This window comes from Pantherophis guttatus, chromosome 15 (genome assembly GCF_059756535.1).
Source record: "Pantherophis guttatus breed Tessera chromosome 15, ASM5975653v1, whole genome shotgun sequence".
Classification (NCBI taxonomy): Eukaryota; Metazoa; Chordata; class Lepidosauria; order Squamata; family Colubridae; genus Pantherophis; species Pantherophis guttatus.
Window position 1 is genome coordinate 11,022,748 of NC_142077.1, and position 23,707 is coordinate 11,046,454.

A 23,707-nucleotide genomic window follows, 5' to 3' on the forward strand; every position below is an offset into this window, starting at 1 on the left:
GTCAACCTTGAGCCTGGTGAGATTCGAACTCACAGTAATTGCAGACAGTTGGTGTTAATCACAATGCTTTAGTCATTACAGGCATTACATTCTTGATTAAATTATTTTTCCCTTGATATAATTTTATGGTACTACTACTCCCAAAAAATAAAATAAAATGGTGATATTAGCTAGTTTTAGAAAATACACTTTTCCCCAAAAGGTTTCCACAATTTTGGTCACTACTGTAGAGGCACTGTGCCCAAGCCTTGCCAGCTCACTTGAGAGCAGAATAAAAGGCAGATGTCAAGTTTCGAGGTCGTCTCAAATAAATTGCATTTCAAACGAAGTCTTTGAAGAAAAATTCCCATTTATTAAGCACGACATTCTACCTCCGACTCATCGAAGCCAACACTGACTTCCAGACCCAAAACCCTCCCTTTCCGTTCCCCAATCCCCTGCACTCATTGGCCATCTTCCATGTCATTCTACCCCTAATCTACTCCTCCAGATCAAAGGAATTTCCCCCCTCCCATCCCATCTCCTAGGGGATATTATCTCCAGGGAAAATAAGTAGGTGAAAAGTCAAACGTCCCTTTTCAGACGCCTCCACTTCTCCTTCTTATGTCAGCACTAGAGTAAATGCAGCTTGAAGTGTTGACAGCAGAAAGTGTCTTTCCCCTTGCCTCCCTCTCTCCCCAGTTGTGGCCATCCTATACACAACGATGCAGACCAGTGGTAGGTTTCAAAAAAATTTATTACCGGTTCTGTGGGTGTGGCTTGGTGGGTGTGGCATGGCTTGGTGGGCGTGGCAGGGGAAGGATACTGTAAAATCTCCATTCCCACCCCACTCCGGGGAAGGATACTGTAAAATCCCCATTTCTTCCCGATCAGCTGGGACTCGGGAGGCAGAGAATAGATGGGGGAGGGACCAGTCAGAATTTTTACTACCGGTTCTCCGAACGACTCAAAATTTCCGCTACCGGTTCTCCAGAACTGATCAGAACCTGCTGAAACCCACCTCTGATCCAGACACAAAAAAAAACCTTCCCGGAGGCGAAAAGAAACATTTGCACAGCAGAGATTTACCAAAGAAAAGCATTTTTTTTTTTAATCCAAGAAAACAAAAGACAGAAGAAGTTTCCGTCCATGTGTTCCGTTTTAATTCTGGTTTTTTTGGTTATTAACAGCACTGATGCAGCTAGAAACAGTATCAGGTCAAAATAGTTAATAATAGCATCATTATTCCCAAATCCTTACAGCCCCCCCCCCAAAATAAAACAAAACAGAGAAAATACCGTCAGGAGGATTTTGAAGGCCCGGCTAGAAATTAAAATTAACACTAGCAGCATTAAAAAATGAAAAGGTAAAGTGCATTTTGGGGGAAATCTTGTTAACCCTCAGCGTTTTTAGGGACCCAGGCTTACAACCAATCGGTGGCCGAACCCCAAATTGTCAGATTCTCAAAAATCTGGCTGAGCTGGCTGGAAAGAGAATTAAGTGACCCCAACGGTGAGGAAAAGGAAGGAGAAATAGACCCCAGACCCCCAATGGGAAGACACTTCAAAATCACATGGAGGAGGCCTGAAGAGGAAGCTTGAAGATATCTGGACTTCAACTCCCAGAATTCTCTAGCCAGCTGACTGAGGAATTCTGGGAGTTGAAGTCCATATATCTTCAAGGTGCCAAGGTTGAAAACTATGGTACTGGAGTGTCTTTCGGTCCAAAAAAACCACACCTGGAATAATCCCAATTGTGACCTCTGCACAGATTAGACTGGCACAAGCTACCCCCAGTGCGTGCCCCCTCCCCAAACTGACACCTCCTAAGTGGGCCTCAATTGACCCAGGAGGAAATATATACATATATGCCAATTTAGGCGTATTTTGGAAACTGAATTTTTAAAGGGATGGGGCTGGATTGAAATGGGAGCAACGTCCTTAAAAAAAAATTAATTTAAAGGTAGAAGAGACAATTGCAGAAGTCGTGAAAAGGTTCATAAACAAAGGAAGAGCAAGGAAAAAAAAAATAGAGAAACAATCAAAGGGGTCAAAATCCATTACAGCTGATTAATTCTATCTACCCTCGCTTGAAGGAGAGAGACACAAAATGCAATTGACTAAATTTTCCCTCCGAATCTTTTCTTACATTTCATCCGTCTATAACTTCGTGCGTCACTCTCAGCCCACCTGCACATACCCTCTAATAAATTCATTAAATGTTTGAAGTTAACTCGGTTAACTTCATAAGGACTGGCCCCTTTAGGAGGCGCTATTTTTAGGGCAAAAGCCGCAGGGAAAGACACGGTGATCGTAATAAGATCATCGTAGAAATCTGAGGATCAGGACAGAAAGACCGAAGATTTAGCCCACTCGCTAATGTCACAAGCGTGTAAAAGGAGAGGATGGGACTTCAAGGTTGAAGAAACCCAACCGGACTTGTTCCTTGCTTTCCAAAATTCAGACGCCAAGCTCAGCCAACCTCGGAATTGGTCTGGGATGCACCCAATTTTGTCCTATAAATTATGACAGGATTCCCTTCGGGAGTCATTCATTTGTGGCAAGCAGGCATCGCGGGGTTAATTTCATTCCACACCCACTAAAAAAATGCAAATTAAGTTTGCTATTTCATCGAGGAGTAAAGGGGATTAGATGCAGGACGTGGGATATCCCCGGCCCTAGTCATCGGGATTGTCAACGTTCTTCTTACTAAGCCAAAAACTGCTAAGATTGCAAAGGCTGGCTACGAGGATAGAAGGGCCCACGTGCGGAGAAAGGAAAAGGGGTTTCAAAGTAACTGTGTGCACGGAAGGGACGGGCGCAAAGAGGAACGAGACTTTCCACTTCCCCCCTCCCAAAAGTTCCCATCATCTGGAATTATTTTCCCAGTTCTGTAACTGGGAAGGAGGGGGGAGAAACAGGCAGCCTCCCCGTGGACTCCCATTTCGGAGGCTTATCTGCTCTGCTGCAAATACTGATGTGTGAACATGTTCAGCTCGCTATCCAGCCATCCTGCTTTATTCCTGCAGAGGGAGAGAACCGAAGAGAGACCCGTATTAAAATAAAATAAAATAAGATAACTTACAACCTTTTAACTGCTAGGTTAAATCCGTTTTTTAAAAGCCAGTTTTGCTTTAAACTGAGCCTCAAAACCCTGAGCGGACCAAACCGAGTGTCAGGTTTCGGTGTCGTCTCAAATAAATTGCATTTCCAAACAAATAGTCTTTGATGAAATCTTTCATTTATTAAGCACGACAATCTGTCCCCGACTACGTCGTAGCCAACACTGACTTCCTGACCCCAAACCTTCCCTTTCCGTTCCCCAATTCTCTGCGTCTCATTGGCCATCTTCCAAATCACTCTCCCCATATCTACTACTTCAGCTCCCAGGAATGTCCCCCCTCCCATCCCATCTCCTAGGGGATATTATCTTCAGGGAAAATAAGTAGGTGAAAACTCAAGTGTCCTTTTGCCAGCTGCCCCCTCTTCTCCTCCTTATGTCAGCACTGGAACGAATGTAGTTTGGAGTGCTGACACTGAGTCATTTCTAAAATTAATAAAACGCCAAGGACTTTTTTAAAATGTAGAATACTGCAGAATAGAATACAGCTGGAAGAGGGTCCAGCCCTCTGCTCAAGCAGGAGACTCTAGACCAGGGATGGCTAACCTTTTTGTCATCACGGGTCAGGAGTGGAGGGGAACGGGCTGTTTTCAGCCTATGGAGGGCTTCCCGGGGGGGGGAGCAGTTTTTGCCCTCCCCAGACTCCTAGGAAGGCTCTTGAGGCTGAGGAGAGCAAAAAACGGGCCTTCCATACCACTACACCCTGAGGCTCTCCGGAGGCAGGAAACAGCCTGTTTCCCTACTTCTGGTGGGCCAAAAGGCCCGAAAATCAGTTAGCCGGTGTGCGCATGGTTACCGTAGGAAAAGGTTTTTTTAAAAAAGCTTTTCAAAACAAGCACACTCACAGCTATGAACATAATTATCTGTCCATTTGATTAGGCTTGAAAATATGTTATCAAGGGATGGCTCGAGTATTGTCCTCCTTGATTTACGAAGGTTTTTAAATGGGATTCTAGATTTAAATCATCTCAACGTAGGTTTGAAAAAGGAAGCGGCTGAAAGATGACGTTCCCTCGCAAAGAATGTCTGCAGTGTTTTAATGCAGATGTAATTGCAGGAATAAATGTAATTGCAAGAATAAATTTGTGAATGAATGGGAACGCCCTAACATAACAACGACAACAAAAAAAGATGAATACATTTTTCTATTCTTGCCCAGATCATCAAAAATGTGTTGGAAAGGAATGGATCTTATTTACAGGCAGAGTGCAAGACGATGCGTCAATTTTATGTAAAGTTAATATCCGCCACGCCAGAGGTGTCAAACTCAAGGGTGCCTTGAGTTTGGCCTACGGTGCCTCTGCTAGTGAAAACGGAGTTCGCGTGGGGGGGGCATGTGCGCCCCCCCAGCTCCGTTTTCTCTGGCGGAGGGCTGCAGAAGGCTATCCAGGTCAAAAACGTGGCCGGGGGGGGGGGGGGGAATGCATGGGCACCCCAGGCTCTGTTTTCACTGGTGGAGGGCTGCAGAAGGCTATCCAGGCTGAAAACATGGCCGGGGGCCGGGGGGGAATGCATGGCCCCCCCAGGCTCCGTTTTTGCTGGCGGAGGGCTGCAGAAGGCTATCCAGGCCGAAAACGTGGCCGGGGGTGGTGGTGCATAGCCCCCCCCCCCCCCGCTCCGTTTTCGCTGGCAGAGAACTATCAAAACAAATGTTTCCCGTTTTGCATTTGAGCATGCAAGAAGGGACAGGAAAGGAGAAAGGGAAAGAGGGAAGATAATGAGAAAGAAGGAAAGATGGGAAGAGAGCAAAGAAGGAAAAATAAGAGGGGAAGGAAGAAGAAAGGAAAACGAAGAGGGAAGGAAAAAGAAGGGAAGGAAGGAAGAAAGGAAGGAAGGAAGGAAGGATATAATGAGAGTGAAGGTCGGTCTTAGGGAAGTCCAGCATTAGCCACGCCCCTTGCCACCACCCCTAGCCCTCCATGGTCAAACACAACCCTGATGCGGCCCTCAATGAAACTGAGTTTAACACCCCTACGCCACCCCATTCAGCTGTGGACGAGCATGAAAATGGCAGCTCCTCACCTAAGCAACTTGGCTTTACTCTGTAAAGTATCCAAAATCTCAATCTTTTGATTCAGGCCTGCAATTTCTTTCTCCAGATCTTCTCTCGTCACGTCCACCTGCTGGCACAGCTGAGCAAAGGTTCCCGCCAGTTCCCTTCGACGAGATGTTTTTAAAGTGAAAAAAAAAAGAAAAAGAAAAAGAAAAAAGGACAGTCAAAAAAAGGGGACAAGACATATACCTCAATGCAAGAAAAGCCTTCCATCCACCCCCCCCCCTAAATCTAATACAGGTAGTCCTCGAGTTACGACCACGATTGAGCCCAAAATTTATATCGCTAAGCGAAACATTTGTTAAGTGACTTTGCCTCCTTTTTCCGACTCTTCTTGTTAAGTGAATCATTGCGTTTGTGAAGTTAGTAGCACGGTGGTTAAAGTGAATCTGGAATTTCCATTGATTTGGCTTGTCAGGTGGTTGCAAAAGTGGATTAGGCAAGAACCATTCCAGACAAAATATTTATTTGTCTAATATTCAGACAAATCGTAACACAGCTGTTAAATGAATCTGGCTTCCCCACTGCCTTTTGTGAGTAAGTCACAAAAGATGATCATTTGACCTGCAACTGTCATAGCAATAGCGATAGCACTTAGACTTATATACTGCTTCACAGTGCTTTACAGCCTTCTCTAAGCAGTTGACAGAGTCAGCCTCTTGCCCCCAACAATCTGGGTCCTCATTTTACCCACCTCGGAAGGATGGAAGGCTGAGTCAGTCTGGAGCCAGTGAGATTTGAACTGCCGAACTGCAGCTAGCAGTCAGCTGAAGTAGCCTGCAGTGCTGCACTCTAACCACTGCGCCACCTCGGCTCTTGATAAATATCAAGTCGCTTTTTTCAGTGCTTTGGTCACTAAACGAACAGTCGTAGATCGAGGACTTCCTCTATTCTGCAAAAACCACCAGCCTGGAACTCAGGCTGCATAGACAGGAGCTGGACGAAGCAGGAGGGAGGGAGGGAGGGAGGACGGGCTTAACTCACTGCTGCACTTGGTGGCTGCAGTTAGAGCCGGTGTAGCTGACGATCAGCTGAAGTTTCTCCCCGGCGTAGTCCACGAATTGGCGCTTGAAGGCTCTCTCCTTCGCTTTGGTGGTCCAGGTGAGGCGCTCGTAGACGTAGAGGAGTCCGTAGAGGCCCAGGGAAAGGGCGATCAGCCTCCAGCCCACCGCCTTCCAGACCTGGGGGTTGGGGATGCAGACGGAAAACAGGCTTGGCCTCGGAAAGAATGGCAGTTTTTAACGGAATACCGTATTTTTCGGACTATAAGACGCACCGGAGTATAAGATGCACCAAGATTTCGAAGAGGAAAACAAGATAAAAAAAAATATTTTTTTGCCCTCCCCGGTCCCCAGGAGCACTCTGCAGGCCTCCCAAACCCTCTGCGTGTCCCATTTCCGTGAATTTTTTTGGGTGCTCCAACACTGGAGGTTCTTAAAAAGAGATTGGACAGGCATTACAAGAAGACATTCAAGGTCCTTTCCCAACCTTGTTATTCTCTTCTATTCTGTCAACCATCCTTTATTCAGCAAACAAGAGCCTGTAGTACAGTGGACTAAGCACTGTTATTAAGAACTGCTGCTTGCTATTACTGCAAGTTCGAATCTCGCCAGGCTCAAGGTTGACTCAGCCTTCCATCCTTTCTAAGGTAGGTAAATTGAGGACCCAGTTTGTGGGGGCAATAAGCTGACTTTGTATAAATATACAAAAGTATGAAGGCTATTGATTAACGCATTGTAAGCCGCCCTGAGTCTCCGGAGAAGGGCGGCATATAAATTAAAGCAAAAAAATATATAAAAATAAATAAAAAATAAAGACTCCTGGGGCATTTTCACTTTCCAAGAGTACAATTTATTAAACTATTTCCCTATCCATGCCAGCTCCCAGTTGAAATGACCTTGATTCCCACAGGAACACTTTTCGTTTTGACTACAAAACCCCCAGCTAACTATTTTCCCTTCCCCCTCCCCCCTAGTGCCAACCCTTTTAATACTAATAATTAAAAGAGCACCTCGGAAAAAGCAGGAAAGCTGAAAAAACACAGAACTAGAGGGAGCTACGGACTACAGCACCCATCGGCCTTAGCTAGCAGGGTCCGCTAATTTTGGAGTGGCTGAATTATGCTTCCACGTCTGCCTGGAAGGGCTGGAGAGAAATCAGGAAGCTGGCCTCCATCACCCCACACCAACGCTCCCCAAAAACCTACCACTCCACCGATCACAAGGATGCCCATCGAAGTCCTGGATGTGAGGGAGGCCAGGCCGGTTACCATGGAGACCATCAGCTCCTCCTGAGTCAAGGACCCCTGTGGCATGGGGGGCAGGCTTGGGTTCGCCGGGGTCAGGGGCAACGGACGCTGGACCTAGTGGGCAAAAATTGAACAGTTAGGGGCAGGAAAGACAAGACAGGATGACCGCCTCTGGGGGAATTCCAGCCTCCGGTGCCCATTCTGCAGATTGAAGCAACTGAGGCCAGGGGAAAGGACACCGGGGGAGTAAAACTCCATGCCAGCAAAGGTGAGTTTGGAAGGATAACAAAGACGACACAGCTTGGTCCCCCTGTTGTGGCCCGCCAGCGGCCAGCAGAGCTGGCAGCAGATTCGGACAGTGAGGAAGTTGGGGAGGAACTTGGGCCAGTCCTGGAGTCTGGGGGAGGCTCTGATGAGGGCTCTGCGTCGGAGGCAGGGAGGGGGCCAGGGCCGTCCGACAGTTATCAGCTGCCTTCGGAGTCAGACATCAGTGAGGCAGAGGAACAGCTGGAGCCTGTTCCCAGTGTGCGCATGCACAGAGCTGCCAGACGAAGGGAACAGCTAAAGAACAAGGGGCGACTCAGGAGTAAAGCCACAGGTGGACAGTGAATGGCCCCTCCCACAGGGAATCAAAGAGGAGCGAAAGGAGAAGGAATGACAATTAGTTCATTCCTGCATTCTTGCCAATGAAAGATATCCGCCTGGCCACTCTCCAAGCCTGATAAAGGTCGGTAATTATGAACTATCTTGAAAGACGCTGGGAGGGGAAAGACTTGGCTGGAGAGGAATTCACTGTCAATGAAATAAAAGAGGTTTATCGGGACGAGGACTCGGCTTCCTGTTGCTGGGGAAGCCTAAGTCAGAACACTCCCTCGGTGGGTTTTCACAGGATGTATTGAAGGCCTCGGGCGAAGCCGAGCCTCCACGCACAGGGGGAAATCTACCTCGCATTATCAAACCTCAATCTCACCTGGTCGCTGTAGCCCATCAAGGCCCGACGTGTATTTTTGGGCCCCAGAAACCGGTTCACCAACATGGTCCAGCCGAGGGAGAAATGGAACTGGACGTCTTCCTGGAAGTCGGCGCAGAGTTTGTCGCAGTTCAGGTCATAGCTGAGGGTGAAGCACTGCCTTGGGACCAGCAGCTCGATCTGCCCCCTCAGGGAAACGGGGAGGAGGGGCTTCAGCCCATCTGAAAAGGCAAGAGCGGGGAGGGAGAAGACGGAGGGGTGGTGGTGTTAGGATGATCCATGCCCTGCATCGCAGCACAACTTGGGGAGGAAACCCAAGAACTAAGTCCTGGGCCTTGGGGTGGGACTAGTCCAGGGGTCACCAACCTTTCGGACCTCAGGGACCACTAAATTCATAATTTTTAATATTTTTTTTTAAATTTGATTTATATGCCGCCCTTCTCCGGAGACTCAGGGCGGCTTACAATGCGTTAAGCAATAGCCTTCATCCTTTTGTATATTTATACAAAGTCAGCTTATTGCCCCCACAAACTGGGTCCTCAATTTACCCACCTTAGAAAGGATGGAAGGCTGAGTCAACCTTGAGCCTTGGCGAGATTCGAACCTGCAGTAATTGCAGGCAGCTTAGACCACTGTACTACCAAGGCTCTTTTAAATCCCGTGGACTACTAATACGATCTGCCTAATGACCGGGTGGTTGGGTGTTGCTAGGTGGTCATGTGACTGGGTGGGCGTGGCCAACTCAATGTCATTCATGTTGAAGGACACCTCGACGGCCTCTACTCGCCCCTCCCCTCCCAACCACTCCTTGCCTGCCTGCCCGCCTGGGCTTCTTAGGGCCCCAACAGTTAGCCGGGCTGTCCTGATTTTATGGTTGCTTTTAAAATTTGATATTGATTTTAATTGAAATGTTTTAAATTATGGGCCAAATTTTATTTAATTATTTTAAATCTATTTTAACTTTTGTTGTACGAATGTTTTATATTTGGCTGTTCACCGCCCTGAGTCCGAAAGGAGAAGGGCGGTATAGAAATCTGATGAATAAATAAATAAATAATAAACAGGAAGCAGCTGTTGGAGCTAAGCAGCCACCGTGAGAAAAGAGTTGGCAAAACAGCTCAGTTCAAATTGGATCTGACCGAGGAGGAGGCTCAGCAGAAGCACCTCACTGAGGACTAGGAGCATAGGAAGCAGAGGGAAGACCTGCGGGAGTGCAAGGCCAGGTACCGGCACCTGGAGGCTCAGTGGGCTGAGATGGTCAGCCGGTTCCAGTCCCACTGGAACAAGGTCCTCCGGCTCTTCGCCACCAGCGGCGCTTCCCTCCAGCCTTCGCCCAAAGCCCCACACCAGGAGGCTGGAGCAGACCCCAAGTCAGAATTTCTTCCCCCCTCCGACCCACACAAAAAGACCCCAAAGGGGGAGACTCTCTGCAGCAACACAAACATTCATTGCATGTATCTGTCCCAAGGGCCGTAGTTTGAGGACCCCCAATTTAGCGCAATATAAAAAAATGAAAAAAACTTTTGTGCTGGCCACCAAAATTTTCTCAGTTGGTTACTGCTGGACTAGAGGACCTCCGGGGTCTCCTTCCCATCCTCCCAAGGGATGCTCACCAATCATATCTTGCTGTATGATCTGCAAAGAGGCGGCGATGGAACCGGAGCAGCGATCTGACATGTTTCGGCCCAGGCCTTCCTCGATGTGCCGATGCAACTCCTAGGAAAGGGAGGAAGAAAGAAACTGAGGGAATTCTGGGAGTTGAAGTCCACTTCTCTTATTTATTTACCTGGGTACTTGCGGGACCACCTACTACCACCAATAGCCTCCCACCAGCCGGTACGCTCCCATAGAGAGGGGCTCCTCCGGGTGCCGTCAGCCAAACAGCCAAACTGGTGGCCCCCAGGGGGAGAGCCTTCTCTGTGGGGGCACCTACTATCTGGAACGAGCTCCCCCCAGAGATACGGAGGATCCCAGATCTGCGCACCTTCCGCCGCGCTTTAAAGACCTTACTATTTCACCAGGCGGGCCTGGCCTAATTTTCTCCCTCTTTTATAAAAGATTTTTAATTTTTAAATATCTTTTAGTATTTTATACATTCAATTTTAAATTGGTTTTGAAAGTTTGGGGTTTTAAATTTTGTATGTATGTGTTTTATTGTTTGGCTGTGCACCGCCCTGAGTCCTTCGGGAGTAGGGCGGTATAGAAATCAAATAAAAAAAATAAAAAAAATAAAAATAAAACTAGGGCGAAGGAGGAGAAAGGGAAAGGAGCTTTCATGGGCAAAAACTTCGGTTCCGGCCTTGCCTTCCTGTAACTACTTAGTAAAAGAATTCCAATGGAGTTGGGAGCCTTTCTTTTGCTAGAAGGCCAAGCTTGGGCAGGGCCGACACTCAGCTTGATTGTTTTCTTCTAGGCTTTTCATTACCCAAAATGAGTAACATCATCAGTGCTAGAAGGGAGCACCAGAAGGAAACCCCTTTCCCTTTCTAGCGCTGATAATGTTACCTAGCTTGGTAATGAAACGCCTCCAAGAAAACCGTCAAGCTCAGAGAGCACCTAGGACAGGGATGGCTAACCTTTTTGCCATCGTGTGCCAAAAGCGGGGGGAGTATGCGGGGGGGCGCCCGCCCGCGTGCCCACATCCATAATTCCATGCCCCCTGCGCATGTGCGCATGACCCCCCCCGGTGCTCCCCCCGCTTTTGGCACAAGATGGCACGGTGGGCCCATTTTTTGCTCTCCCCAGGCTCCAGAGCTTTTCTAGGAGCCTGGGGAGGGTGAAAATGGCCTTCCCCACCCCCATGGAGGCTGGAAATGACCCATTTGCCAACTTTCCGGCCTCTGGCTGTGTGCGGAGAAGGCCATTTTAGCCCTCCCCAGGCTCCTAGAAAGGCTCTGGAGCCTGGGAGAAGCGAAAAATGGGCCTTCCCCACCCTCCCAAGGCCTTCTGGAGGCTGGAAACAATCTGTTTCCCTACTTCTGGTGGCCCAGAAGGCCCAAAAATCAGATGGCGGGAGCTGAGCTGCGTGCCCACCGATATGGCACCGAGTGCCACCTGTGGCACGCATGCCATAGGTTCGCCATTACGGACCTAGGATCTCACAGCCTCCTCTTCCTCCTCCTCCTCCTCCTCCTCCACCCCCATTCCCTCCTAGCACTGATGATATTATGGTACTTAGTTGGGTCATGAAACGCCTGCAAGGAAACCACCCAGCTCAGAGAGCCCCAAGGACCTCATGGTCCTCCTCCTCCTCCTCCTCTCTGCATACTCCACTCCCTTCTAGCACTGATGAAGTGACCTAGTTGGGTCATGAAACGTCTGCAAGAAAACAAGAGAGCACCAAGCACCCTATAGCAGTGATGGCTAACCTTTTTGCCATCGCGTGCCAAAAGGGAGTGGAGTGCGGGGGGGTCACGCACCTGCGTGCCCACACCCATAATTCTATGCATCCCGCCCCCCCCCCCCACGCATGACCTCCCTGTGCTCCCCCCGCTTTTGGCACGCAATGGCCCGGTGGGCCCGTTTTTTGCTCTCCCCAGGCTCCAGAGCCTTTGGAGGAGCCTGGGGAGGGCAAAAACAGCCTTCCCTACCTCCCCGGAAGCCAAAAACGGACAGTTGGCCGACTTCCGATGGGACAGGAAGGCCTGTGTTTTGCTCTCCCCAGGCTCCAGAGCCTTTCTAGGAGCCTGGGGAAGTTGAAAACGGCCTTCCCTACCCAGCTGGAGTCCCTCCGGAGGCTGGAAACAGCCCATTTCTAAACTTCCATTTTCACCCTCCCCAGGCTCCTGGAAAGGCTCTGGAGCCTGAGGAGAGTGAAAAATGTACCTTCCCCATCCCCCCTGGAGGACCTGTTTCCTGATTTCCGTTGGGCCCAGAAGGCCCAAAAATCAGCGGAGCTGAGCTTGCGTGCCCATCGATATGGCTCTGCATGCCACCTGTGGCACGCCTGCCATAGGTTTGCCATCAGGGCCCTATAGTTCTCCTCCTCTTCCTCCCTGCACATCCCAAACTTCCTAGCACTGATGATGTTACCTAGTTAGGGTCACGAAACATCTGCGAGAAAACCACCCAGGTCAGAGAGCACCAAGGACCCCTCATATGTCAGCTCTGAGCTACAGATATTCATTCCCCTTTATTGATGCCTCTTGAAAGTCATCAAGGTTACTGGGTTACCCAGCTTGATGGGCTTGGGGTTAAGAGGAGGAGATGGCAAAATTGTGACAGGCAAAGGATTAAACTTCTGGAATGTGGATTTTGCATCGAGGGGGGACAAAACCACAGCGGGGGAATCGGGCACCCAATACTTCCCAGGGAACGATCCCGTCTGCGTTATAAGTGGGCTTACGTTCTTATAAACCTTCAGGACCACAGGGGAAGGATGGAAATCCAGCTGGAACTCATCCACTAACACCGAGAGCTTCCTGATCTCTTCTGCCATCGCGTTTGAGACCTGGAAGGAAAAATGACAAGGGGTGTGACCCGGGCTGTGTTTCCTTTTCTTTCCAGGAAAGCAAACACACACATACAGACACCCTTCTACCAGAGGAAAACCAAGTTTGCAAAATATTCCTCTCAATGAATCTCAAGCCAGGGTGCTGAGCGTGGGAGAGAACGGCAATGATGAAGACACTCTTGAATCCAGCTTTTCGTTTTCTTTTTTTGCCAGAAAGGCACGCTTGGTGGGGGGATTCCTGCTGGGATCATCTTTGCTCCAAGGGATCCGGCAGCATAAAACCAGGCTTTGAATTTGGGGGGGGGGGAAAGGGCCTCACCTGGCGCTCAACCTCTTCTGTGATCTCCTTGATTTTCAACTTGTAGCTCTGACTGAGCAGGTCCAGCTGTTTCTCGATGAATCCCAGGCGCTCCTGGCGGTCGTCCCACTTCTCCAGGCAGTAAACCCTGCAAGACACAAGGAAGGAAGGAAGGGAGGGAGGGAGGGAGGGAAGGAAGGAGAATGGGAGGAAGGGAAGGAGGGAAGGAAGGGAGGGAGGGAGGGAGGGAGGAAGGGAAGGAGGGAGGGAAGGAAGGAAGGAGAATGGGAGGAAGGGAAGGAATAGGGAGGGAGGAAGAAAGGGTGGGAAGAAAGGAAGGGAGGAGAATGGGAGGGAGGAAGGAATAGGAAGGGAGGGAATAGGGAGGAAGGAAGGAATGAATAGGGAGGGAAGGAAGGAAGAAGAATGGGAGGGAGGGATGGAAGAAAGGAAGGAGGAGAAGGAGGGAGGAAGGAATAGGGAGGGTGAGAGGAAGGGAATGAATAGGGAGGGAGAGAGGGGGGAAGGGAGGGAAGGGTGGAAGGAGAATGGGAGGGAGGAAGGAATAGGGAGGGAGGGAGGAAGAGAGGGAAGGAAGGAAGGAATAGGCAGGGAGGGAAGAAGGAAATACGGAGGGAGGGTGGAAAGAAATAGAGAGGGAGGGAGGAAGAGAGGGAAGGAAGGAAGGAATAGGCAGGGAGGGAAGAAGGAAATACGGAGGGAGGGCGGAAAGAAATAGAGAGGGAGGGAGGAAGAGAGGGAAGGAAGGAAGGAATAGGGAGGGAAGGAATACGGACGGTGAGAGGAAGGGAGGAAAGGAAGGAATAGGCAGGGAGGGAGGGAAGAAATAGGGAGGGAAGAAATAGGGAGAGAGGGAGGAAGAGAGGGAAGGAAGGAAGGAAGGAAGGAAGGAAGGAAGGAAGGAAGGAAGGAAGGAATAGGGAGGGTGGGAGGGAGAGGAGGAAGGAATGAATAGGGAGGGAAGGAAGGAATGGGCAGGGAGGGGGGAGGGAGGGAGGGAGGGAGGGAGAAAAAAAGGAAAGAGGAAAGAAAAGCACCCGGTTTCTAAACTAGCTGAAATCCTGCGAAGGCCTCCTTGCTCTGCTCTTCGATTTCAACTTTCACAAATTCTCTTAGGAAAGCCCAAACGAGGCACCTCTGTTCCTGCGCGGCCACATGCACGGAATCCATGATGTGCCGGACCTCCTCCGCAATCTGCTTGGCTCTGACCGTGTGCTGCTCAAACTTGGTCTTGACCGCGGACTGCGAGATGCACTCCTGCAAGGAAGACAAACCTCAGCTCCCTCCCGACAAAATCTGGCATCCTCCCCCCTCCCCCCGCCTTAGGCAGCGAAGGAGGCCGTGAATCCATCCCCTTGGGCTAATTTATATAAGGTTTCCAATCCAGACCCCGAAAATTCCACTCGGGACGCAGAGTGTCCTTGAGGACTAGCGACTTAAATCGCACTCAAAATAGGCAAACCGAGATCTTTAGGGTTCTGCATTTGGAATCTATTTCACAATATTGGAACAACGCAGGATGATCTGCTTAACAGTATTATTTGCTTCTGGGTCCTGGAACCAGATTGATGGTTTTTGTAGTTCAAAAAGAAGGGTTTATAGAAAAGAGGTGTATATTGATGGAAGGACAACCGTAAGATGCTCAGGATAGTATTGTTCACACTGTCTGCTGTTTGATTTATTTATTTATTTATCTATCTATCTATCTATCTATCTATCTATCATCTATCTATCTATCTATCTATCTATCTATCTATCTATCTATCTATCTATCTATCTATCTATCTATCTATGGCTATTATTAATTACAAAAAAAAATCCACTGCTTGCTAAAATATGCAGGCCTTATCTATTAAAAGAATTAGATCTATAGGGACACCTAGCCACGTAATATAAATTTAACCCCATCCCGATGGTTAAACGTCGTGGGTAAATTAAAGAAAACGTGTTGGAATTGGCCACCGTGCTCCTCAGTGAGCAGCGAAACTCACAAACATTCGACCGACTTAAAAAAATGCACTTGCCTCAAACCTTCGCTCAAAATTCTGGAATTCGAACATCCTGACTTGGAAACCCTCGGCCAGCGCCCCGCCTACAGAGAAAGAAAAAAACAAACAAACAAAACCCAAGCACCATCAGATTTGAACAGCAAAATATAGGCCCGTGCTTTCTTTTTCCTTTTCTTTTCCAAGTTTCTAGTCCTCATGGCCAAACTGGAACAAGACAGGAGCGTAATTTTTAAAGGAGGAAAGGGGGTTGCGGATTTAGAAACAGGGAGAGCTTAGAGCAGTGTTTTTCAATGTTGGGAACTTTTAAGACGTGTGGACTTCAACTCCCAGGATTCCCCCAGCCAGCGCAGCTGCGCTGGCAGGGGGAATCCTGGGAGTTGAAGTCCACACGTCTTAAAAGTTCCCAACATTGAAAAACACTGGTTTAAGAGGGTCTCTCACCTCCTTCGGGCATACCCTGAGCCTTCTGGATGCGGGCATTCAGGACCTCTTTCGCAGAGACAAAAAAGATGCGGTCGCCAGCCTGGGCACGATCCACCACACCCAGCTCGTCCACTAGGAAGCTGGTGCAACGTTCCATGTGCTGTCGGCGAACCTGCAGGAGAGGAGAGGAGAGAGCAAAAAAACAAAACAAAAAAAAAGGGGGTTAGATTAAAAAAAGAGAAAGGCCACATCTTCCTTCCGGGCTGCTCTATCCCCTTTTGAGCCGCAACACACCAAAGGAAGCCTCACCTCCTCCATGTATTCCGGTTCGGATGCCGAAGCGTCCCAGCGGTTATTCAAAATGAAGATGTTGGGCCGAGAGAGGCGAGCGTTCACTTTGTGGAAGAACTGCTTCTCCTGGATGGGCAGAAAAGGGACGACAACAAAAAAAAAAACGCCTTCTGTAAACAGGAGGATCGTAAAATTAAGCTTGAAAAAAATCAGAATCGGAATAAGGGGTGGAAGGGAATTTGAAGGCCTTCTAGTCCAGCCCTCTGCTCAAGCAGGACATCCTATACCAGTGATTGTTTAACCTTTAGCCGTCGCGTGCCCAAAGCAGGGCTCGCGCGCGTGCCCACACCCATAATTCAATTCCCCACACACACACGCGCATGCCCCCGCTTTTGGCATGTGTTGGCACAATGGGCCCGGTAGGCCCATTTTTCATTCTCCACAGGCTCCAGAGCCTTCCAGAGGCCCTCCGGAGCCAGAAACGGCCCATTTCCCGACTTCCGGTGGGCCCGGAAGGCCCGTCTTTTGCCCTCCCCAGGCTCCAGAAGCTTTCTAGGTTCCAGAGACTTTCTAGGAGCCTGGGGAGGGCGAAAACAGCCTTCCCCACCACTCCCTGGAGGCCTGAAAATTAGCTGCCCGGCGCGCGCATGCACGCTGGAGCTGAGCTAGGGCAATACTCGCATGCCCACAGATATGGCCCGGTGGTCTTCCGAGTGCACTTCAAGGTTCTGGTTATCACCTTTAAAGCGCTCCATGGCTTAGGACCTGGTTATCTACGGGACCGCCTGCTACCACCAATAGCCTCCCACCGGCCAGTACGCTCCCATAGAGAGGGGCTCCTCCGGGTGCCGTCGGCCAAACAATGTTGACTGGCGGCCCCTAGGGAGAGAGCCTTCTCTGTGGGGGCACCTACAATCTGGAACGAGCTCCCCCCGGAGATACGGAGGATCCCGGATCTGCGCACCTTCCGTCGCACGCTTAAGACTTTCCAAGCTGGCCTGGCCTAAATCTTCTCCCCTTTTTAAATGTAAATTTTTAAAAAAAATTTAAATGTAAATTTTAATTTGTTTTAAATTATGGGGTATTTTAAATTCAGCCAAATTATTTAATTCATTTTTAATTCATTTTAAATTTTTTGTATTTATGTGTTTTATCTCGTGGCTGTTCACCGCCCTGAGTCCTTCGGGAGAAGGGCGGTATAGAAATAAAATAAATAAAATAAATAAAAAATAAAATTGGATGCAGTATTCCAGGTATGGCTTTACTTAGGATTTATAAAGAGGTACTAATACTTTGCGTGATTTTGATTCTATGCCTCTGTTTATACAACCAAGGATTGTATTAGCCTTTTTGGCTGCCGCTGCACACTGCTGGCTAAAAAAAAAGGAGTCACCTATTCAAAGGAATCATCTATTCAAAAACTCAACATTTCTGCCCCTTCTGAGCCACTCCCCACCCCCGCCCAGGTTTCTCCAGGTGGAGGAGTGTGGGGGTCAATGGAGATCTAACTGTGCCTGCCATGAATTTTTAAAAACAGGAGTTGCAGACTTAAGCTTTTGAGGAGGAGTGATCCTCAAATAAGCAATAAGAAATAATAAGAAAAATAAAGCAAATCCACCCCGTTTCTTTTAATTCACCAACGTGCAAAGTCCAACTTTTTGTGTCTTTCAGGAGCCTTGATACTAACCCCCAGAGCATCCTCTAAGCCAGTGGTCACCAACTGGTGATCCGTGAGACAATTTTGGTGATCCGCAGAAAAATTATTTGCATTTTTTATATTGCACTAAATCAGAGATCCTCAAACTACGGTCCCTGGGCCAGATACATGCAATGAATGGTTGTGTTGCTGCAGAGAGTCTCCCCCTTTGGGGTCTTTTTGTGTGGGTCAGAGGGGGCGCAGAAATTCCGACTTGGGGGTCTGCTTCAGCCTCCTGGTGTGGGGCTTTGGGCGAAGGCTGGAGGGAAGCGCCGCTGATGGCGAAGAGCCGGAGGACCTCGTTTCAGTGGGACTGCATCATGGCCTGGAACTGGCTGACCATCTCAGCCCGCTAAGCCTCCAGGCGCCAGTACCTGGCCTTGCACTCCTGAAGGTCTTCCCTCTGCTTGGAAAGCCTATGCTCCTAGTCCTCAGTGAGGTGCTTCTGCTGAGCCTCCCGCAGGTCAGATCCAATTTGAACTGAGCCAGCTGTTTTGCCAACTCCTTTCTCTGCTTAGCTTCAACAACTGCTTCCTGTTGGGGCCCTAAGGAGCCCGGGCGGGCAGGCAAGGAGGGGCTGGGAGGGGAGGGGCGAGTAGAGGCTGGCAAGGCACTCCTTGACGTGAGTGACACCGAGTTGGCCACACCCAGGGCCGGATTTTCCTATAGGCTAACTAGGCTTCAGCCTAGGGCCTCAAGATCAAGAGGAGCCTACATTCAAATCGTTAGCAAAATTAAAATTACACTTTCACTATAGGTGAAAGGGCCTCATAAGTGGAATAGCCTAGGGCCTCTTTTCATCTAAATCCGGCCCTGGCCACACCCACCCAGTCACATGACCACCTAGCCACGCCCAACCCCCCAGTCATTAGGCAGATCATATTAGTGGTCCGTGGGATTTAAAATTATGAATTTAGTGGTCCCTGAGGTCTGAAAAGTGGGTGACCCCTGCTCTAAGCATCCTTAGAGCCAAGGTGGCGCAGCGGTTAGAGTGCAGTACTGCAGGCTACTTCTGCTGACTGCCAGAAGATTGGCAGTTCAAATCTCACCAGGCTCAAGGTAGACTCAGCCTTCCATCCTTCCGAGGTGGATAAAATGAGGACCCAGATTGTTGGGGGACAATAGGCTGACTCTGTAAACCACTTAGAGAGGGCTGTAAAAGCACTGTGAAGCGGTATATAAGTCCTAAGGGCTATTGGTATCCTGGAACTTGTGTGATTCTCGCAAAAGTTTAGCTAAAAACAAAGGCAGGGAAGGAAAGAGATCGACGTTTTTACCGTCTGCATCAGCGTCGACTCAGAGTTGGCCACCAACACAAAGACATCGGCATCCAAGCAGAATTTATCAATCCAGCTATCCAGCTCGGTGGTGACGTCGATTCCGGGGCTAAACGTATTAACAAGAAACGCAGAAATGACGTCATAATTTACACGCTGGAATGGTGTTCTCTCTTCCAACACACCTCCCCCGCCTTGTAGGAGCTTTAAAAACGCTGATCTTAGTTTTAAAATAAGAGGCAGTCCTCGACTTACAACAGTTCGTTTAGTGACAGTTACAACCGCACCGAGAAAAGGGATTTAAGGACTATTTTTCACACGACCGTCCCAGCATCCCTTAGGTTACATGACCAAAATTTGGATACTTGGCAATTGACTCATGACGATTGCAGTGTCCCAGTCACCTGATACCCCTTTTGCGTTTTCTTTCTTTTTTAACAATATTCTTCATATTTAATACAGTTGACAATCTCATAAAATTTTAGTAAGAGTGCACATATTTTGTTGAATTATAATCTTTCATTCTTTGATTATTTGATATTTCAATGTTATTATTATTATATATAATATATATATATAATATATATAAATAATAAATTTATTATTTATTAGTTAATTTGGTTTAAAATGGGGTTTTGTTGTACATGTTTTTAACTTGTGTTCGCCACCCTGAGTCCTTCTGGAGAAGGGCGGCATACAAATACATGAAATAAATAAATAAATAAATAAATAAATTATACCAATCTACAAGTTCTGAATGTCACTCCTTTTACTAGTAATAAAATATTAATAATCGTATTTGTTGTGTTTAACAAACATATAATTCTAATAGTAATACACAGATTTATATTAAATTATAATTTTTAATTATATTAAATTATAATCTTTTTTAGCTCTTTTTAGCTCTTTTTAGCTTTTTAAGTGTAAATTGGGTTTTAATTGGATTGTTTTAAATTGTGGGCGAAAGCTGTATAATTCTTTTAATTAATTTTAAATTTTGTATTGGTATGTTTTTTATCCTTGGCTGTGCACCGCTCTGAGTCTAATAGGAGAAGGGCGGTATATAAATTGAATAAATAATAATAATCATAATAATAATCATAATCTTCCGTTGTTTATCCCCTTTCTAATTTTTAATTATGCCACTGTTATGTTTAAAAAGTATCCCCCTTCTAATCACATTTTAATACCGATAAAATAATATTCATCGTATTTACGTTTGACAAGTTCTATAATTCTAAAAATACAAATGTTTAAGCAAAGTTAAGGGGGAAGCCAGATTCATTTAACGACCTAACTTGACAACTGCAGATTCACTTAACAACTGGAGCATGAAAGGGCATAAAATGGAGCAAAACTCACTGAACAAATGTCTCACTTAAGAACATAAATTGTGGCCTCAATTGTGGTCATAAGTCAAGGACTCCCTGTAAGAACGGACCTAATTTACACACTGAAATGATGGTCTCTCTTCCAACATCTCCCCCAACCTGTCTGTTTCTCAAATTTAAACTTCGCTTTCCAGTTCTAAAAGATAGGACCAGAAAGGCTATGCTGGATTAATAAAAATAAATTCCCCCATTCCAGTTTTTTTAATCGACTTCGGTAAAAGTCCACCTGCCTCACATTTGCCTCATAGGCTGTAGTTCTTGAGAATGCTCAGGAAGATCAATCTATCTCAGCATCTACTTCTGTCCTGCTATCGCAGCACCATTGAGAGTGTCCTGACATACGGCATTCTTGCATAGTATGGGAGCAGCTCTGTAGCGGACAAAAAATGCTCTATAGAGAATCATTAAAACTGCTCAGAATATCATCGGACTCCAGCTACCAGCCCTAGACGACATCTTCGAATCTCGCTGTTTGAGAAAGTTGCATAACATTCTCGTAGACTCTTCCCATTCTGCTTCCAATCTTTTTGGACTGTTGCCTTCTGGCAGAAGATACAGAACCATTAAAACTCGGACCACACGTCTTCTGAATAGTTTTTATCCCAGAGCTATAATTGCACTCAACGATGAACTAAAGGGCCACCATCAAGTGAGCTGTTGGACAGCATGACTTGGTCTGTTGTGTGGATGTTTGGGTGGTTTAGGAGTGGGGAATTTGTGGTGGGTGGGAGCGTATTTGGGGATTGTTATGTGTGTTGGACCTGGTCTTTGGGTGGTAAGTGAATTTCGTTGTGTAGGTATATTGTGTATACACGTACAACAATAATAATTATTATTATTTATTCACATGATAAAGGCACAACAGCTACAATTTAAAAAAAGCTTATAAGAGCAGGCCATTTTCCTGGCTGGGTGTAAGAGAGGGACCGTTTTTATTTGGGGGGAAGGGGGGGGAATAGCCACTCACCTGTCCATCAAAACAAGATCATCCTTGAGCAAAGGGCACTTGGAATTCGGCCACATGACGCTGACCAGACCTCCGGCTGTCAGCAATTCATCCTGGTGGAGGGCGTGAGCCAGCTGGTTGACTGTCTGATGCAGGAAAAGAAAGGAAGATGGCCCGAGAAAATAATTACGAAGAGGTTTCAAAAATGAAAGAATTTAATAATACTCCACTGGAGAAGGTAGGTGATGGCTGGATTAAAAACAAACAAACACTAGTTTTGAAATAATGGGGCCACCATCTATTCCAGGACTCCCCAACTGTGGCAACTTTAAGACTTGTGGACTTGTGATAGAAATAAAAGAAGGGGGGAATATTAGTGTACACACTTCTATATAATAAAAGTAATAACAGGAGAAAACATGGAATAATTGAATAATGACAGACGGCAACTTAATATATGTATCATTATTAGAAATATCTAAGTTGATTGAATGTAATAACTATGATTAATTCTACTAGTTTTATTTGTATTAGTGCCACATTGTTCACGCATTGATTTGATATGTTTGTAGAAAATAAAATAAAAAATAAAAAACGGGGGGGGGGGACTTGTGGACTTCAACTCCCAGAATTCCTCAGGATGCCTGTGGAATTTTGGGAGTTGAAGTTCACGAGGCTTAAAGTTGCCAAGATTGGGGAGTCCTGATTATGTCGACCAGCATCCTCCAGGAGAACTTTACGGGTTCACGGAATATTAATTCCCTTCCATCAGTTTCTCAGATCCTCAATTTTGGGGTCGTTCCCACATTGTACCTTGACGCTCTTCTTCTCCTCGGACCCCTCGGTGAGCAGGAAGGCATCCTGTCCGTCCGTCCCCTCCACTCTCAGGAAGCAGTTGGTGGTGTGGCCGATCCCAGAGGGAAGGACTTTATCCCAGAGCATGGCGTTAATCACAGTACTTTTCCCATTACTCGTCCTGAAAATCGCAAAAACACAGACAGCCACTTCCTCCCATTTTATCCTCACAACCAGGGGTGGGATTCAGCCGGTTCGGGTGAAGCGGATGCTCATTTTACATCTGATTCGCCGAAACGGTAGTTGCAAGAACTGGCTGGCCTCGCCCTGCCCACCCCGCCCCGTCTGGAAACGGGCCCATTTCTGGCCTTTGGAGGGCTTCTGGAGTGTGAGGGAGGCCGTTTTCGTCCTCCTGCAGGCTTGAGGAAAGCCTCCAGAGCCTGGGGTGGGTGAAACCCCCCCCCACCATGGTGCAGCAGGCTGAGTAGGCCACGCCCACCATGGTCACGCCCACCCAGTAAAATTTTGGAATCCCATCCCTGCTCACAACAACACTGCAAGGTAGCCGATATCTACATGCCTTGGGACTGCGCAGAGTTCTGAACTCCGGGGAACCAAAACACGCCCACTGCTGCAGTTGAAACAACTTATGGACAACTTAAGCTGGAATCGTTCCAGCAAGCTTTGCAGGATGGACATTTGCAGAATGATGGGCGATGTAGTCCAGCCCACTTGGAGAGCCTCCGATTCAAGCAAAGCTTTCTAATACCAGCAAACTGACTCACCGCCCAAAGAAAGCCACCTTCATGTGCCGCCTTGCCAGCACCTCGCTGATCCCGCTGACCTTGGACAGGTAGCCCTTGACCTCTGACACCTGCTCTTCCGTGGTGACGGGGTCAAGCTCACCATTTTTGTGTGTTTCTGGAAAAAAAAAACGGCATATGTCACGTGGGAGGCGAGTGGTCTGAAGGCTGCAATCTCCGCTTCCAGACAGCTCCTCTTATAGAAGAAATACAGGAAAAGGACTTTCGCGAGGCTTTTCCCCAGGAAAAAAAAAATAAGATGCCAAGCTAAAACAAGAACGGGCAAACTCTCTCTTCCTGCTTCGGAACTACAAGTCCCAGCATCCCTCTGCATTGCCTTGGTTGGTTAAAGTGGCCACATTTAAACCATGCGGAAAACCTTGACCAAAATATAGCTGGCTCTCTCTCACTGGCTCACTGGCCTGACACAGCACATGAATATGGAGGATGGGAAGACTGGAGGCAGGCGACTGAGGCTGAATTTAGGAAAGAAAGGCAGAACTTGAGCAATAGGGATAACAGATTTTTTTTTTTTAAATTTGATTTATATGCCGCCCTCTCCGGAGACTCAGAGCAGCTTACAATGCATTAAGCAATAGCCCTCATACTTTTGTATATTTATACAAAGTCAGCTTATTGCCCCCACAAACTGGGTCCTCATTTCACCTACCTTAGAAAGGATGGAAGGCTGAGTCAACCTTGAGCCTTGGCGAGATTCGAACCTGCAGTAACTGCAGGCAGCTGGTCTTAATAACAGGGTGCCTTAGACCACTGTACTACCAAGGCTCTTGGTAGGAAAGAGATTGAACTCTTTCCTTCTGTTGTTTGTTCCCTGACAGCCCAATTGGAGATTATAAACCCCTTGGGGTAGGGACTTGTATTTGCTATCAATAGCCTTGATAGTACAGTGGTCTAAGCACCCTGTTATTAACAC

At 47.6% G+C, this 23,707-nt stretch overlaps 1 protein-coding gene across 3 annotated transcripts in view; it reads right to left on the reverse strand.

The window, feature by feature from the left end:
- Nucleotides 1-1,119: 1,119 nt before the first annotated feature.
- The window catches only part of MFN2 (mitofusin 2), a 28,780-nt gene continuing 6,192 nt past the window's right edge, over nucleotides 1,120-23,707 (reverse strand). For 2 of the 3 annotated variants that reach the window (XM_060685277.2, XM_087879130.1), the window contains exons 4-19: nucleotides 22,756-22,891; nucleotides 21,989-22,151; nucleotides 21,197-21,321; nucleotides 18,839-18,947; nucleotides 15,884-15,991; nucleotides 15,593-15,746; nucleotides 15,167-15,234; nucleotides 14,278-14,399; nucleotides 13,143-13,269; nucleotides 12,716-12,820; nucleotides 9,984-10,086; nucleotides 8,371-8,591; nucleotides 7,359-7,514; nucleotides 6,137-6,333; nucleotides 5,122-5,256; nucleotides 1,120-3,001 (exon numbers count right to left, since the gene is read on the reverse strand). In XM_060685277.2, the coding sequence (XP_060541260.2) occupies nucleotides 2,932-3,001; nucleotides 5,122-5,256; nucleotides 6,137-6,333; nucleotides 7,359-7,514; nucleotides 8,371-8,591; nucleotides 9,984-10,086; nucleotides 12,716-12,820; nucleotides 13,143-13,269; nucleotides 14,278-14,399; nucleotides 15,167-15,234; nucleotides 15,593-15,746; nucleotides 15,884-15,991; nucleotides 18,839-18,947; nucleotides 21,197-21,321; nucleotides 21,989-22,151; nucleotides 22,756-22,891 (2,099 nt within the window). In that variant the 3' untranslated portion in view covers nucleotides 1,120-2,931. The remainder of the gene's footprint in view (nucleotides 3,002-5,121; nucleotides 5,257-6,136; nucleotides 6,334-7,358; nucleotides 7,515-8,370; nucleotides 8,592-9,983; nucleotides 10,087-12,715; nucleotides 12,821-13,142; nucleotides 13,270-14,277; nucleotides 14,400-15,166; nucleotides 15,235-15,592; nucleotides 15,747-15,883; nucleotides 15,992-18,838; nucleotides 18,948-21,196; nucleotides 21,322-21,988; nucleotides 22,152-22,755; nucleotides 22,892-23,707) is intronic. The other variant, XM_060685278.2, reaches the window with a different exon arrangement.